This window comes from Centruroides sculpturatus, unplaced genomic scaffold, assembly GCF_000671375.1.
Source record: "Centruroides sculpturatus isolate CEXI.00-Female unplaced genomic scaffold, Cexi_2.0 scaffold185, whole genome shotgun sequence".
In the NCBI taxonomy this organism is placed as follows: Eukaryota; Metazoa; Arthropoda; class Arachnida; order Scorpiones; family Buthidae; genus Centruroides; species Centruroides sculpturatus.
Window position 1 is genome coordinate 684,252 of NW_019384424.1, and position 17,414 is coordinate 701,665.

At 28.4% G+C, this 17,414-nt stretch overlaps 1 protein-coding gene across 3 annotated transcripts; it reads left to right on the forward strand.

Moving 5' to 3' along the window:
• The first annotated feature begins 776 nt into the window (after positions 1-776).
• LOC111619509 (oxysterol-binding protein-related protein 11-like) lies at positions 777-16,523 on the forward strand. 3 transcript variants are annotated; one of them, XM_023361239.1, is made up of 4 exons: positions 830-889; positions 4,849-5,024; positions 12,240-12,271; positions 15,466-16,523. In XM_023361239.1, exons 2-4 carry the CDS (start codon positions 4,905-4,907, stop codon positions 15,599-15,601), a joined length of 288 nt encoding a protein of 95 aa, XP_023217007.1. In that variant the 5' UTR covers positions 830-889; positions 4,849-4,904; the 3' UTR covers positions 15,602-16,523. The 3 variants fall into 3 exon arrangements, with proteins under 3 accessions (XP_023217008.1, XP_023217009.1, XP_023217007.1); XM_023361240.1 differs by lacking the exon at positions 4,849-5,024 and having other exon boundaries at positions 777-901; XM_023361241.1 differs by lacking the exon at positions 4,849-5,024 and having other exon boundaries at positions 777-889.
• Positions 16,524-17,414: the final 891 nt, after the last annotated feature.

Below are 17,414 nucleotides of genomic sequence, written 5' to 3' on the forward strand. Positions count from 1 at the left end.
TCATCATTGAGAACTTTAACCTGAATAACATTTAAAAAGATGCCAATATATAGATAAATGAATAAAATAACAAATTGATAATAGAGATTGAATGTAATATTGTTTATATTATCTAATAGGAGATAGAATATCTAAATCCTATAAATCATAGATATAGACTTAAATATCTTTGTACAGTACAGATATAAGAAAGAAAAGAAAAAAAAAAAAATTGTAATCATAAATTTAATGTGTATTTTTAAAATAATAAATTTGTATAACATAAAAGTACAAAGTATACAAACAGTAATACAGGAAATAGTTCGAAATCCTGTTAGTTCGTAACTGTACTTTTGTTCCGTCTGGGGATATAGAGATTTACATGTTAAATTCTGTTAGTTCGAAATACGGTTACTTCGGTATTAGTACAGTCGACCCCCCTATAACACTGTTGATTATTCCGTTTTATAAGAATTCCATGTTGTACGAATCACTTAGATTTTACAAATACGTGTGGCGGGCTGTGAACGGCTCACATATTTGTAAAATCTAAGTGACTCGTATAACATGGAATTCATATAAAACGGAATAATCAACAGTGTTATAGGGAGGAGTCGACTGTATAGTACTATATAAAATATGTTATTTTATATAGCACTATACTAATTTAAATGATTTTTTTATAGATATTTACATTATTACATTGTAACAAAAGTTTTTATTAATCATTATGTAAATTTCGTAAGATCAATTTTAAATTGTTGATATTTCGTAATTAAAGAATTAAATTAAAATACATTCATTACTGTTTCAAACCACGTAATCGTTCTAAAGTTTAAAATTTCATTCGAATATGGCTTGGATAAAAAAAATTAAAATTAGATTTCCTAAATTTCGTTGTTTTAAAAACGTGAGTTTTAATGTAAGTTCTTTAAATGTTTTCTATTAAGAGATTTTAAACAAATAAAACGTTTAAATCTAAAGTTACGTATATCAATAGTAATTAATAAGAAAACTTTATTTTTTAAGCTTTAAGTTTGTTGTAAATTCTTACTTTGTTCATATTTTCATTTGAATAATTTATACTAAGATTCTTATAATTAAAATATTTTAATACATTTACTTTTATGTTTAATAAACTATCATCATTCCAGATGATTTGCAGAACTTAAAATGTTTCAGTATATCGATAACAATTGAAAGATTAATTAGAAAATACATTTTTCTATAATGGTATGCGACAGTAGAACTGTAGTTGAAGTTTGTACTAGAAAAATAATATAAATTATACCCCAAATTTGAAAAAATATGCATTTGAAGTTTTTATTTGTTTTTTTTCCCCTGAATTCTAGACACACACATTTAAGAACCAGAAAAAATTTACCAATTTCGTAAATCCTTTACATTGTCTTCATTTCTATAAGATGAAAATAATGTAAATAACTTTATATTTATTTTAAATAACTTCAGTTACAGAAAAGAGGCCTTAACATGAAAGTTGGCCTAAAATGCATTTAACAATGTATGTAACCAGCCAAATAAATTGAAGATAGAATCCTATTTTTGGATCAGCAAATTGCCAAGAGTATTCATACACCTGCAAAGGCAGGATTGTAAAGTTTAAAAAAATTATTTAATAAGAGTGTGTATGTATACTGTCAGAATTTGCATATTTTAGCACCTAGTGTACTGGCAGTTGTGAATTATGTTGGTATTCCGCAGGCTTAAAGACTGCAACTCCAGAAGAAAAAATGCTTGTGTCATGTCAGACTATAAAGTTTGCTTGATGCCCAAATCCAGAAAAGGTTGCTCATCACTGGTTTAGACACTTCTATCTCAAGTATTTTGTTTTGTCCATTTCATTTATTTTATAATTATATCCACAATGAAATGCTAAAGGAAATAAAAGAAATGGGGAAGAAATGGAATATCTAAGAAAACATCTAAACTGCATATGGGCTAAGTGACATGTTTTAAATGACAACTTCAGGAGGTACAGAATATACAGTATGAAGGTTACTTTAAAGTAAATTTTAAGAAATTATTTACTGTAATACACACAATTCCATAATATAATTAAATTGTTGATTATAAATATCCCATAGATATTATAAATAACTATAGAAAGTTAAATAATATAAATAGTAGTTTNAGAAGAAATTAAAATCAATAATTTAAATAGAAGTGTCATAGATTATTCTATTCGTTCTAAATGTCATCTATTGCTGTCCTCTTATACACTTAAAGGGAAAGAAAAGTACCAGTACATCATTGTATAATACATACATACATACATAGAAAATGCATACAAAAGTACAAACAACGATGTACAGTACTTTTCTTTGGAAAGGAGAGGGTTGAGGCATTGGCATTATCTACGTGAACGTTTATATTGGTATTAATAGCAGGAAAATTTGTATTAGTAAGCATATTTTAAAACTTTTTCATATTTTTACTCTTTGGTACTAAGACATGATCATTGTTGATACGTAAATCATATTATAATGTTTGTACTACATTTGCACTGACAGTCACGAACAGTGTTCGCTATTGTTCAGATACACTATTTGCAGTGATCAGATCCATTCTGAATGCATTGGAGAGGATGGCTCCAATAGAAAGTTCTTCATTTGTAATTGTTGCATAAATACATAAACATTAATTTGTGCGCTTTTCTTTCAGTTTTCACATGTGCTTTTACAATACTAAAATCATTTTCTACGTGTGTTTCTTTCAAATAGTATCAATAACTTTTTCTTATAATAGTATCATGTTATAAGAATCTATAGTTATTATTTATTGCTTACCTACTTAAAAAATAGTATATTCAATAAAAGCTATCAACTAATCTTGGAGTAATGGAGAACACAGTTCGTGATTACCCCACATGTAATAGTAATGCGGAAGAACGAAATACAGGGTGTCCCAAATTAAATTTGACATTTCCCTGCTGACTACAGCAAAAACTATTCATCATGAAGTCATGAAAGTTTGGTAATGCCTCAATGAGATGATGGGAATTCTTCTAGAGTAAAATAAGTTAGTTCCAAAACCACCATTAGAGGGCGCTTTTCAAGTTGAAATAGTGGCATACTGGTCTGCAAGATCCCCGGACTTCAATCCATGTGATTTTTGGTTCTGGGACTTTTAGCACGCCATGTGCGTGGCATTTCAAGGCATACACTGCCTGCAACTATTGAACCGTTGCATCAAACCACCTAATAAACAAATCTGCAAAATTTTAGAAATTTTGACAAAAAGCACAGGCGTTATTAAGCTTCAGAGTGAACAAAATCGTGCCACATACACTAACATCCATACATACAGAAATTATCCTCGAATTTTTTTTGAATTTCTCAAGGTGTCCTAAGTTCAAAAATGTAAAAATCTGGGGGGGTCATTTTAACGCCTGTACTTTATACATTCCCTGCATTTTAAACTTTCCCTGTGTATAACAGCCGGGAAAGTAAAAAAAGAAAAAAAGAAATTTGGTTTCCGTCTTGATTTCCGCAAACGCTAGTAACTTAATTGATAGGATTAAAATGCTATCTTTTGTCATATAAAGCGTTAACTATAATTATATTAAAAGAAATAATTCAGATAATATATTAAAACGAATCGAATGTAATGTAACTATAAATTTACTCTTATTTACATAATCATTATTGCAGTAAATAATGCAAGTTTTCAGGCATTTTGTTCATTTCATCCATCTATTTACATATTCATCAGCCTTCAACATTTTCGTTCATTTAAAATTTCCAGGAATTCAGGAGCAAATTTCAGAGGAGACAATTTTTAATTCGCATAATGAAATAAATACTATTTATTAATAATAATTATATTTTATAATTATTACAGAAAACTTAAATATTATCATCAGACTTCACTCTTTAAGCCAATTCGGAAACAAGTTCTAGCAATCATTTTAAAAGTCCTGTTCATTTCATAAGAAGAATGAATTCAAAAGCTATGATATAGTGAAAGCTGAACAATAAAAAAAGCTCAGGAAGCAATTATCACCATCATCAGTTCCTACATCCTTTTTTGATTGGAAACGTGTTTTCTTTAATCTGTCGTGTTTTTAAGTTATGGATAAGGGACAGTCCAAAAATTATGTAGGCTGCTGAAGCTATTTTCATGCTTTTCAACAACCATCTCACTTTCTTAAAGCTACGTAACGCTGTCGTGCACACACACTCCAAAATTACGTAACTCATACCTCGATCTACCTTTTAACTGTATTAAAGAATAATACGAAGTAGGGGGATTGTGAACGTTACATTATTAGTTAAGTATATAACATACAGAGCAACGACGAAAACAATACAGTTCGTAACGCAATTATTTAGAAACACAAATGAGTCATTCTGTTACTCAAAGGTTGAGACTTTAGCATTAAGTAACGTTTTTAAACACCCTCCACCCCCTTGTAACGCACGGTAACGATTACCCGCATACCCGCCCACTCGTATCTGCGTTACGTAATTTACGACAGACCCTAAGCGTCAACGTAAAAACATTGCAGAGTATCTTTTTATTTGCGCGATAACCGCCAATCTGTTAGATTAGATTAAGTCGAAAAAATCTGGAGTATTAAATATCACGTTAATATACAAATTGGCTTGTTTTTCGTGCGTTTTTGCAATGCCTATTTGGTTCTCGTCGCAATTTACGACTCCGATGGCGCATTAATGTCGTAATTTATCACGATTTTAAGTCAATGATATGCATGAAAAATATTTTACTAAAAATAGCGAAAAATTTCCAATACGTAAATTAGATCAAGGAAAATAATATTTACCGAGAAAACGAATTAAATTTGATATTTTTTTTTTTTTAAATTTTTTTTTTTCCAAAAAAAAGAAAAAAAAAAAAAAAAAAATGGAAGATGTCGCTGTAATCAAGTTGGTGATTTGCCAAAAATGGTGGATCGAGTGGGGGCTGTTACTTGTGACGAAAACATTCAAATATTAGTTAATGACGTTCCGGGATTAAGCGAGGAAGAGAAGTCACAACTGATGTCAGTGATGTTAAAAGCAAAGGTATTTATTATTTTTCTGCATCCATCTATAAGCTTTAATTAACAATTAGTGTTAATTAAAAAAAATAATAATTACAGTTGTAAACAAAAATTTGAAGATAATCAAAGGGGTGTTTTAAAGGCTCCTAAGATTAAATTTAATCAATATCTGAACGGGATAATTATTTAAATTCTAGCTAAAAAACACTACAAATGCCATTGCATGGTCTACAGCTCTGATAAGGTCCTAACTCTCTCATTCAAAACAGCATTTCTGCCTGTAAAAGTAAGCTGAAGTTTATAAAGGGCATTACTATTGCCTGTGATGTTCCCACTTAAATCCACAGTAGGGCCAAAAACTTTTTTGGTGTGTTAGCCCTGGTCTCAAACTACCCTGTACCAATCTTCAGCTCCAAATTTGTGTACCCAAGGATAGGCCCAGGGAGACCTTGCACCCCCCCAAAGTAAAAGGAAAAGAAACACCTAGTAAATTTACCAAAAATATTTTCCTTATTAAAATTCATTTTTTTATTATTTATACTTCTATAAGTGAGGAAGGTTTTGTATTGATCATTTTTATTTATGGCATGTATTCTATTTCTATATTACTTATAAATAGCGGTCACATAAGATGGAAATTTTATTAAATTTGCATTAAAAATTGTTTTCATTTAACTTGGTTCCCCAAGATTAAATCTTGAGTGCACCACTGCCAAAAAAGTTTCAGCCTGATTCAGCAGGGACATCATAAGTTGTAGTAATTCCCTTTTAAGTATATTACATTACCATTAACAAATTGATTGATGTTTCAATAGGGAAAAAATTCTAATTCTAAAGATTCTAATTATTTTGAATTTTTTAATATAATTATATTTAATGTATTATATACTTAATTTGATCATTGTTTTCATTTCAATAAATATGCCATCAATGTATATCATACTTATATAATAGCCTGCTTGATAAATTCGTTTCTATCGTTGTGCAGGCATGATAATGCATGAATGTACTTTATGAAGTAGTACTATTCTGAGTGAAATCTTTTAAATATATTATGTAAATATTAATATTTACTTCATTTAATATATATATATTTTATAAGCAATCAATGTCTATAAATCAAAAAACCTTAGGTGATAAGTTGTTAAACCTTAAATGACTAATTTTGAAATGATCACTATAATAAAACAAAATTTAAAGTTAAAATAAGCATATTTTTATATGAATAGATGTTGTTTAAATTATAAAATTTTCAAAGAATTATAATGTATTTCATTAATCAGTCATTGGTAAATTCATTGAGAAATTATTGTCATTATACAAAGAACAAGACTTACATTGGATAAATGTTAACAAATGCTTAATATTTTGAAACTTATAATAAATCTTTTATTTAACTTTTTGTATTTTTTAAGAAGATAAAAAAAAGAAGCTAAGTTTTTGGTCTGTTGTTGAAAATGGATTTGACAACAAATTTTAGAATGTGTAAATTTTATGTTAAAAAATAGTTTTATGAAGAAATTTATTTTAGATAGATGTAGTTATATTGAAACAATTTGACAAATTACTATCTGTCATATTTATGTCTATTTATATAACTTAACTTCAAATTTTCAATAGTATTAAAAGTATGTTTTGTTCAGTTTGATGAGATAATATATTTCTCTATAATATAATATAATGAGATAATGTAATTCTGTGAAGGAAATAAGGGGTGTTCAGAAATGAAAGAATCACTTAAGAAAACAATGTGTTAACATAGTTATCTGATGCAAATCATGGTAAGTCTTCTTCTCATGATATATGCAAAGTAGAATAAAAGAAGTGAGGCTCTTGTTCTATGTATATGCCATTACTATGAAAACATTTCAGGGAGAGATCAAAAGAAGGCTTTGCTTGAAAATATCAAACAATTAGTTGGATAGGTTCAAGCAATGTGTAACTGTAAGTATCAAAAGTCTACTGGTCAACCTGCAAGCATAGGAACCGATAAAGCTATGCTGTCAGTGGAATGCATATTCAAGCAGGACCCTGAGACATCATTGAGAACAGTGGTTGCTAAACTTGATCTTGTGGTAAATACCCTATATGACATAAAAGTGAAGAAGTTAGGCATCACTGCTCACAAAGAGGAACCAGTTCCAAAGTACAGTCAGCAGCAGGAACACAGATCAAAAACTAATAGCTGAATATCAACATGTTTTCAGCTATGTGCCAAAGGAGAGTAAGTATTGATCCTAGATGATGAGACATACTACTTTGAAGATCCAAAACAAGTGCCTTGAATAAAATTCTACCATTCCACTAACAAGTCAGATGTACAGTACCATATTAAAGTCAAGTTTATAGAAAACCTAACTTTCTAAAAAATTATTTTATATGATAGGCAATTGATGAATGAAGACATATAACTGAACCTTTCCTTTCTGAGAATTTGTCAATGTTTACATATACTTCAAAGAGTGTATTAAAAAGCATTTGATTCTCTTCATCCAAAAACATCGAAACCTGGAAGATGTGGAGTTTTCGTCAGATTTAGCAATGGCCTATTATGACAGAAAATTACTATGTTCAAAGTATACGGTGTCTCAAAAGTAGCACAGGATTTAAATTTTAAAAAGAACATATTTATTCATTAATTGGGAAAGTTGTTACATCGTTTTAAAGGATAAACATTGCAATTAAATATAGAATAGAATATCTGACAAATGACATTCTTTTGATGCAATTTTCAGTTACATTTTTGCACAATTGATGCTCAGTTTTATTTTCAAATTTCTGCTTTTAATTCAGGAATTGTTCTTATTTTAGTGGTATAAACTTTGGACTTGACAAACCCCAGAGAAAAAAGTTGCATGGTGTCAGATTGCATGATCTTGGTAGCCAATTCTGATCACTGTTGTGAGAGATGTTACCCAAGAAACTTCTGCTACAACAACTCTATTGGTTCATGTGCCATATGACAAGTGGCATCATTCTGCTGGAATTGCATGTTACTCAAAACCACGCTGTCCAAATGAAACCACAAAAATGCCAATATTATCTCGCGATAATGTACACCATTCACAGTAACTGCATTTTCAGCTTCATTTTTGAAAAAATATGGTTTGAAATTTTTCCAATCACTCCACTGGTCCAAAAATCATCTCCAAACTGTCACTCATTGGGCATGCATTTGTTGTGTACAGTCATTTCATTTGGCATATCTCTCCAACTAAAAATGCCATGTAATTTACACAGAAAAACTTTTCCTATACTTGTAATAAGTTTTGATAATCATTATGTGCTCCTCCATTGTGTATCGCTCCATATTAACTAACTGCAAAATGTCACTTCATATGGTGTTGCCAACCCAATAAAAGAAAAATGGGCTAAAAATTTAAAACCTGCATTAATTGTTTGGACACCCTTTATTAGGCTTGAGTTTGTAGAAATTGAAACAATGTCCCCATGTATCCCTCATCCCATTGAAAGAATTTGGTCACTGTGTAAACAGTAATATACCTCTTGACCTTGTAGTGCAAAATACTTGAATTTATTCAAGCACAATTTGGAAAAATATTGCTCAAAACATTAGGAAGTCTTGTATGGTGTTCATAGCAGGAGTTCAAGCAAAATTGAGATGTATAGGACAACATGGTGTGTAAGGACCATTGCTCTGCAAAATGTGAATCTGAATTGTCTGGGCTATTCCATGAACAAAGTTGATCTTTGTTCTGATAAAATACTAAGATACAATCAGTTGAAATGATTCTTTCATTTCCAAACATCCCTTATCTCCTGGGATGATTTTCTATGGAAAAACCATTCCTGTTTAGATATGTAAATAAAACCTTAAACTCCATGCAACCAGCTTGTTAGTCAGGCATGAACCCAGATCCAACTGCCAATTTTCAGTCAGTGGCTTTATCTACAGTAGAGCATCATTTATCTGAAAGCCAATCAACTGGAATGTCAGTTAACCGAAAGCATTCCAGTCAGACTGTGTCGTTCTGAATCGAATGTTGTTGATACTAGATTAACTTCCAAAAAATAATTTTTTTGTTTTTATATTTTTCATTATATTTTGTTTGTTCAAAATAAAGACATTATTTTTAAAGATACAATAGCCACGATTATTATTTAAAAAAATTTATATTAGGCTTAACATCAACGAAAATTCAATTCGAAGCAACACACAATGGAGAAAAATTTCAACATGGGATAGGTTAATATATTTGTTTGTACATAATCAGTTATCCGAAAAATAAATTATTCCCCAAACAACCCCAGTCCCCAATTGATTCAGATAAATGACGCCCTACTGTATTTAGTTTTCAAGATTTCAAGTTTCGAAAAATTGATTGATAGATATTTCCAAATATCTCATTTGTTGTTTTGATCTGTCATAATACACACACATAGTGTGTGTGTATTTTGTCATATTATTTATTAAATTTTAATGTTAGATATAAAAAATGTATTCAATTTTAACATGGTGCAATAATATTTGAAAGTATATCATATTTTATTCATAGGATATATTTTGAGAACATTGGTTCTCAAAAATCGATAAGTTTAAGTCATTTTTGATTGATTATCAAAAAGAAGACATCAAAAAGAAAGAGTTATTTTAAAAATTACATAACTAACTTTTCCAATAATGCTAAAATTATATATTGGTATAATTTTATTTAATTATATTATAATTAACAGGACACATGCATATACTTACACATCTTAAATGCTTCTTGAATATAACATGTTTATCAAAAAAGCATGATAAAGTTTTAAAAAGTTATTCATTGATTACTTTTTATTCTATGTTTAGATTTAATCTTAAATGTAACTATGAATCATTGTAAGAAGAGTTCTTTCTCTTCTTAGAAAGTATATAACAAAAAATGTAACTTTGTAATTTTCTACATACAATTATCGAATTGTATGTGTTCTGATTGATGATTTTAAATTGGAATAATTGACAAGATACTTGAGTGTTACCATACAATTTCCTAAAAATAAAAATTACCTTCTAGAATAAAATGTTCTAGATTTAACAACTTTTTACTTTTTTCTTGGCATATCTGCTAATATTTTATGATTTAATATATTTTTTTTATTACATATTTGTTTATTCTAGTTCAATTATTTGATCATTAACTGATTGATACTGACAAAATTTTTGTTTTTATTGGGCTGCAATTTTAAAAAATTGTAGACCTATAAATTTCCACTGTTGTCTGTCTGTCTTTCCTTAATCTTGAGAACGGAGCTAGTTAGATGAAAGCTGAGAACAGATATGGAATGATTGGGGAAAGGAGGCCCTGATTAAATATATGAACTTCTGAAGCAAACTGGAAATCACATTACATCAATTCAAAAATTTCCCCTATAAGGAGTTAGATAATTGACAGCATGATTTTGTTGCTAACAGGAAAAGTATTGTGTAGAGGGGCAAAACACTACTAATTTGAGTTGGACAGCTATATTTTAAATGAAATAAATTAAAAATATATGATTGTCACAGTGCTGGGCTATAATTTTTAATGTCACAATAAATTATTATTATTATGTTGCAAATGTCATGCTCAACTGATACTAGTACCAAATGCTATTATACCACTAGCACCAGACTAAAGTCAAAGCATAGCTACCCAAACAAGTGTAACATTAAGCTGTGTTATTAGTATGTGTATCAACATCTGGAAACTTCCTAACAATATGATGTGTTCAGTATTGCAGCTTTCTTTAGTGTCATGTTAAGGTTTAATGTTTCTAGAATTTTGTGTAATGTGTGTGATATAACATCAGTAGAAGAGAGGATAACAGGTATAATAAATATCTTATCCATCCTGCACATCTGACTTAATTTTTGAGTAAGTGGAGTGTACTTTTTGATTTTTTTCAGTGTGAGCATTTTTCATGTTATTAGTGTTTGGAACACAGATGTCTATTATATGAGTCAATGCTTCTTAAAGTGGGCGATCTGCATCTTAGTCGCCCAATTTAAGCTGCACTTTGGAGCTTTTTAAGATTCACCTGGGACTGTTACTACTAGCAATTGCAAGAGGACTATGAACCAAAAAAGTTTGAGAAGCACTGATATAAGTGATCTTACTGCATTTGTCAATGAGAGTAATGTCAGGTCTACTGTGATGAATTGTTTTATCTGTGATTATGGCTGTCATTTTCTAAAACTGCATATATAGTATATCTGTAGTATGGTATCTGGATGTTTAATAAGCTGTGTTATGAGCAAGCTCTTGATGTATTGTATTTGCTACTTGATTATGCCAATGAAAATAGTCTGTTTATGCTAAGAGCCTGCAACCAGAGGTTATATGTTGTATTGTTTCTGGCAGAATGTGGCATTTTATGCAAGAGTCATTTGTGAGTGATGTATCCTTCAATCTGTTTTCTGTAGTTTTTAGTGTTTATAACCTGATCTTGAATGGAAACCATAAAACCTTCAGTCTCTCCAAATTTTTATTATTATTATTATATATCTTATTTAATAATGAAAAATGTTTTTTATAATTATTATTGCGTCTTTCACAAAAACTTACAGCTGGCTCCACCCATTAGGTATTTGCCAAATACTGAGCAAACATTTAGCCAATACCAAGTAGTGTGGATGACTTCACTCAACAAATGTTCAGTACTTACTATTTACCATTCCTTATTGGCATACAGTATTGTGCCAAATCAAAGGGAATGAGTCTTGAACAAACATCCATAACTCCCACAAAAAACTGATGCTTAGCAATCAAGTATGTACAGTACATATATACTTGCAACATGACAAACACTTTGGCAAATACTTTGGCAAAAGATAATTATTTGGCAATCAACAGATACCAAATGAATGGAACCAGTTTAATAATTTTATCAGATAATGTCATACTACCAATATTATTTTTTTGCAGAGATTTGGATTGAAAACAGAATATTACATTATTAGATTTCATGTTGAATAATGTATAATAAAATATTTGGAACTTTTTGATATTTTTTATATACTATTTCAAGTTCAAATATTTATTTTGATTTTTAAAATAAATAAATGCTTTATAAGGAGACAGAAATTTTAAATTTCTAATAATTTTTTTTTTTTATAGTTTTTAAGATATTTGATAAATTTAAATCATTATCTAATTAATAACTTTTTAATATTTTGTTTTATGAAAAACAAATAAATGAACTATTAGTTTATATCAGAAATTTATAATAATTTTTTAATTATTGTAAAATTTTGTAGGAGTTTGATGTTCAGGAAGAGAATAAAATGAGGTAAATAATTTAAAATTTTTAATTTTGTGTAATAATTTAGGAGGGAGAAAAAATTCCATTGTAATTAGATTTACATATTACTACAGATAAACCTATAAGAGGCAGGACTTCCCTAAGATAGAGCCAAAATAAATGCAATTTTCTATCTTCAAATTTTCTCAAAGTAGCTTTCTTCTCATGTCTTAAGGTTCTTGTGACTAACTATGTTGTAAGATACAGAATACAGAAAGCTTGTTATACCTCTGTTGTTAATTCATATTACATGGAACCTGTGAAAGACAAACTTAAGCAAATATTGAATTGAAAAGCCTGATACAAAAATATTAGGAATAAGATTAATTCTATTAATATTTATTTTGCCTATAAGTTAATAGATTTTAGGAAATAGCACAGTTAAATAATATAATTAACATTAACTCTAATGAGTCTGTTAATTATTTAAAAACATAATATAAATTTTGTGATTAAGGCCTGACAACATATGAACTAAGTTAATTTGATCAATAAGAACCTAATATTGAACAAAGCAAAATACTTTAGAAAGTAATCATTTTTAATAAATAATCTAGAGTTTGAGCATTACATCTTTGCTTCAAATTTAGGTTTAAACATCTTTTTGTTCTTATAGGTGCCAGTGAAAAGTATATGCTATTTTTTTTAATTGAGATGGTACTTTTAACTAGAGTGAACAACAACATGAAATATTTTGTTTCTCCTATTTGCCACACTTTGATAGAAATATTATTTTCTGTTTCTGTCCACATTTATTCATTTGTGTTTCTGATTTAAGTCCACTTTGGTTTCTTTCTTTTTTGCTTTCCTAATACAGTGGTACCTCAGGATACGAAATTAATCCGTTCCGAAACTGATATCGTATCATGAAAATGTCGTAAGGTGGATCATCTTTTCCCATACGATTACATTTAAAACCAAATAATTCGTTCCAACGCGAAAAACATACTCAAATTAAAGCCAAGTAATACATTCAAAAAAATAACTGTAGTAAGAAAAACAAATGAAAAATGCGAACTAATGTAACGTCGTATGGTGAGTTTTTGTTCGTATCATGGAGCAAAAATATGTTCGAATTTCATGTCGTATCCTGAAAATTTCGTATGCTGGGGCGTTCGTAACCTGAGGTACCACTGTACAATTACATATTTAAAAAAATTTTACCGAAAATATTGAATACTTCATTAATAATTATGATTAAGACTAGCGTAATGAAAGCTCCAGAGTATCAAATTTGAGCTTTTAAAATTTGAAATTCAGACAAGTAAATCTTTCAAGATGACATTTAAAAAGTACCATTTCAGTGAGTAAATACAGTACAAAGCTTCATGTAAAAGAGTACATATCAAGCATGCATTCTTCTTTCAGTTGTGGTTGTGAATATATACATTGTATATATATTCACAACTGAATTCTGCACATTTTTCTTTTGATTTTTGGATCATTTCAAAGAATACAGCAAATACTACAGAAAAAATCCAGCAACAAGTTGCTTAACTTTCCTGGCAACATTTGGTGGTGCCATCTGTTATGACATTTTATTATTAAAAACTTTTTATTTTTTTAATTATTATAAAATGGCAAAAAACTTAATTTTGAGGGTAGAAATGAGGGTCGTGCCATATCTCAAGTAAGGTCTGATCTGACACGACCCCTTTATCTCCCTACCACCTTGATCTTTAATTAATTAACCATAAAAATTGAATAACATTGATCCTCCTAATACACAAACCTACCTGCAAAATTTCAGAAAATTTTGACTAAAAGCACAGGAATTATTAAGCTTCTTCAAAGATGGAGAACAAAATTGTACCCCCACACACTATCATCCATACATACAGAAAAAACTAAATTTTTTTGCATTTCTTGGCATTCCAAGATCCAGAGTCCAAAAATGAAAAAATCTTTGTGGTCATTTTTTAACCAATTGCCATACTTTCCCTTTGTTATAGATAACACTGAGGAAAGTAATAAAGTACCTTTTATATTTTGAGGCAGGCAGCACTTTCTTGCATCAGATGGAAAACCTGCCTAACCAGAAAGTTCATAGCCTCATGCAATTTCAGCTTTTAGAAGTTTTACTATTCCTCAAAAATATAAATAATTAACAACAGTGTTAATAATATAAAAACTATTGTCTGTGTGTGTGTGAATTCCTTATAACTCCTGCAATTTTTGTCCAATCCAGATGAAATTTTGGTTATATTCATTTTATGTTCTGACAAAGTATAGGCTATTTATTTTGCCAAAATATTAACTATAAAATAAACAATTTTATTGATTTTGGATTGGTGATTGCACTTATCAGTGTGACATCGGTGACCTCATTTAGTTCAAGCTTGACTATGGAATTTCTCTTAAGTTGCATTTTAAAATATTTTGACAAATGGCATACTTTAAACTTACTTCATTAAATTTAAACTTTAAAAAAAAAAAAAAAATAGCCATGCCATGTCACTTCTATAACCAATTTTTTAAAAAGTCTTTCCATAGTGATCATGTGGCATCCTATTATTCAATCTGAAGTAATGATCTAATGAGCCTGTTGTTTAAAATATATTATCATGTTTCAGTTATGTTCCGATGAACAGTATAAACTGTTGAATTTGTAGAAATATTAGTTATTAAAATCTGTACTACTATTAATTCTTTAGACTCTACTTTCTTATACTTGGCTGAAGAATTTCTAGTACATAATAGTAAGCATAAGAAAAGGAAAAATGAAATGTCTAAAATTCTAATAATAATTTAAAACTTTAATTTTTATATAATTGCCATTTATATGAATTATTTACATACAGAATTTATTATGTTCTACAATAAATGCATATATCAGATAATTTAAATTCTTAAAACAGTTAAAAATATAGATCATTTACTATTATCATGTGTATGTATAGTTGCAACACATTAAGGCTTTAATTAACATAATGCAAAACAGAAGTTACCTTGTCACATTTAAAATTTTAAAATGCCATATAAAATATTAAAACAGATTTTTCAAATTTTAGATTTTGTATTTTTCAAATATTGTATTCTAATTGTATTCTACTACGAAGATAATATGAATATAATGTCTTGCTAATTTTTCTTAAAGAAATAAGTGCTGTCAAATTGATATAATTTTTAAAATAATGATTAATAAGTTTAATCTACATTTGTATTGTTTGATTACTTTTCAGGAATCCATTAGAAGGTTTATTATTCAAATATACAAACGTAGTGAAAGGATGGCAATTTAGATGGTTCGTATTGAATCCAGAAACAGGATATTTAGAATATTACATGGTAAGTATATATTATAATTATAAATCATAGAAATAGGTATGCATTTAATTAATAAATTTGTAAATTATAGGTTTCAAACAGTATGTAAGTTTTTTCTTATACTCATAATGTTTAAGCGGATATTTAATTTAAATGTAAACTAATCACATTTATAGTAATATCATTGTTATTTTAACTAATTAACTAACAATACTATTACCATAAAATTTCAAAAAAGTGGTTAGGCATAAATATTCCTACAACTTCTAAAATATTTTGTCTAAATTCTGAAAAAGTTTCCTCTCCTCACTTTAAGGCTTTTCCAATTATAATAATAATAGTTGGGTTACCAGGCTTCACTTGGAAAAATTATATATAATCTTTACTTAATATACTCATATAAAAATGTACTCGGAAAAAGAATATGTACGTGATAATCTTACAATAGATCTGACCCAAAAACAATTTTACATTGATAGAAATTCTAGGGACTCACTGACACTCTGGCACAGGTGAAAATGACAATAAGTTTAATATTGCATACATTATAACAGGCTGCCAAGCTTTCACTGATGTCCACTTTCATCTGTTAATGACTACATTAACTTGTATTTGAATTTCATGGTTTATTTTAGACCCACTGGCCTCTAGGCAAAACTTCCTATTTATGTAAAAGCTCTGATAAGAACCAGGTTTGAACTATTTACTCTTGCAAATGATATCATAATTCTATAAAAGCTTATAAAATTGAAGTTTTTGGAAATGGAAAATATGGAAGGATACTGATTATTTTAAACAGTAATATTTTATAACTTTATACTTACACTGAATATAAGTACTTATACTGAATAAGTTTTGTGTGGACAGACATGAATTCAATTTTATACATATGTGCTGATACCTAAAAGCAAAAATTATTATTAAACCCTCTACTATACAACACAATTTCATTTAATGCAAATTTTCATTAAATAAGAACAATATTTCTGAATATATATGTAGCATTTATAACTGAAAAGTTACATATTTTGTATTTATGTAGAATCATAACTGAATATATTAAATTTAAGCATTTCTGCATAATTACAAAAGTATTCAAACAAAAATGATTATATATTATGAAAGTAGATATTCTAATGAAAAATTACTATATTTTTAACTAGTAAATTATCTTAATTTTTATTTTTAAAATAATTTATTGATTTAAATACTGCATTGTTATCAAATGTCGTCATTGAAATTTTTCTTGGTTTTATCAATAGATTCTTTACAGATTTAAAACAGCTTAACCCTTATGTGAGCAAGTAGTAAATTTTACATCACTGAGCAACCTGGTAAAATTGTCCCACAATGCTTTTTTATGGAAAATTGTGTTATAAGCTAATAATGCTTTTTTATCCACTTCAAAAATTATTAAAAACATTTTCTCTTAAGAGCTGTCAACACTGCTCAAGGATGCATTTTTACAATATAAAAATAAATACAATAAATAAATAAAGCAAATGTCTGCCCTCATGAACAACAAATTATATTGTTTTCCATAGTGATCATGTGGCATCCTATTATTCAATCTGAAGTAATGATCTAATGAGCCTGTTGTTTAAAATATATTATCATGTTTCAGTTATGTTCCGATGAACAGTATAAACTGTTGAATTTGTAGAAATATTAGTTATTGAAATCTGTACTACTATTAATTCTTTAGACTCTACTTTCTTATACTTGGCTGAAGAATTTCTAGTACATAATAGTAAGCATAAGAAAAGGAAAAATGAAATGTCTAAAATTCTAATAATAATTTAAAACTTTAATTTTTATATAATTGCCATTTATATGAATTATTTACATACAGAATTTATTATGT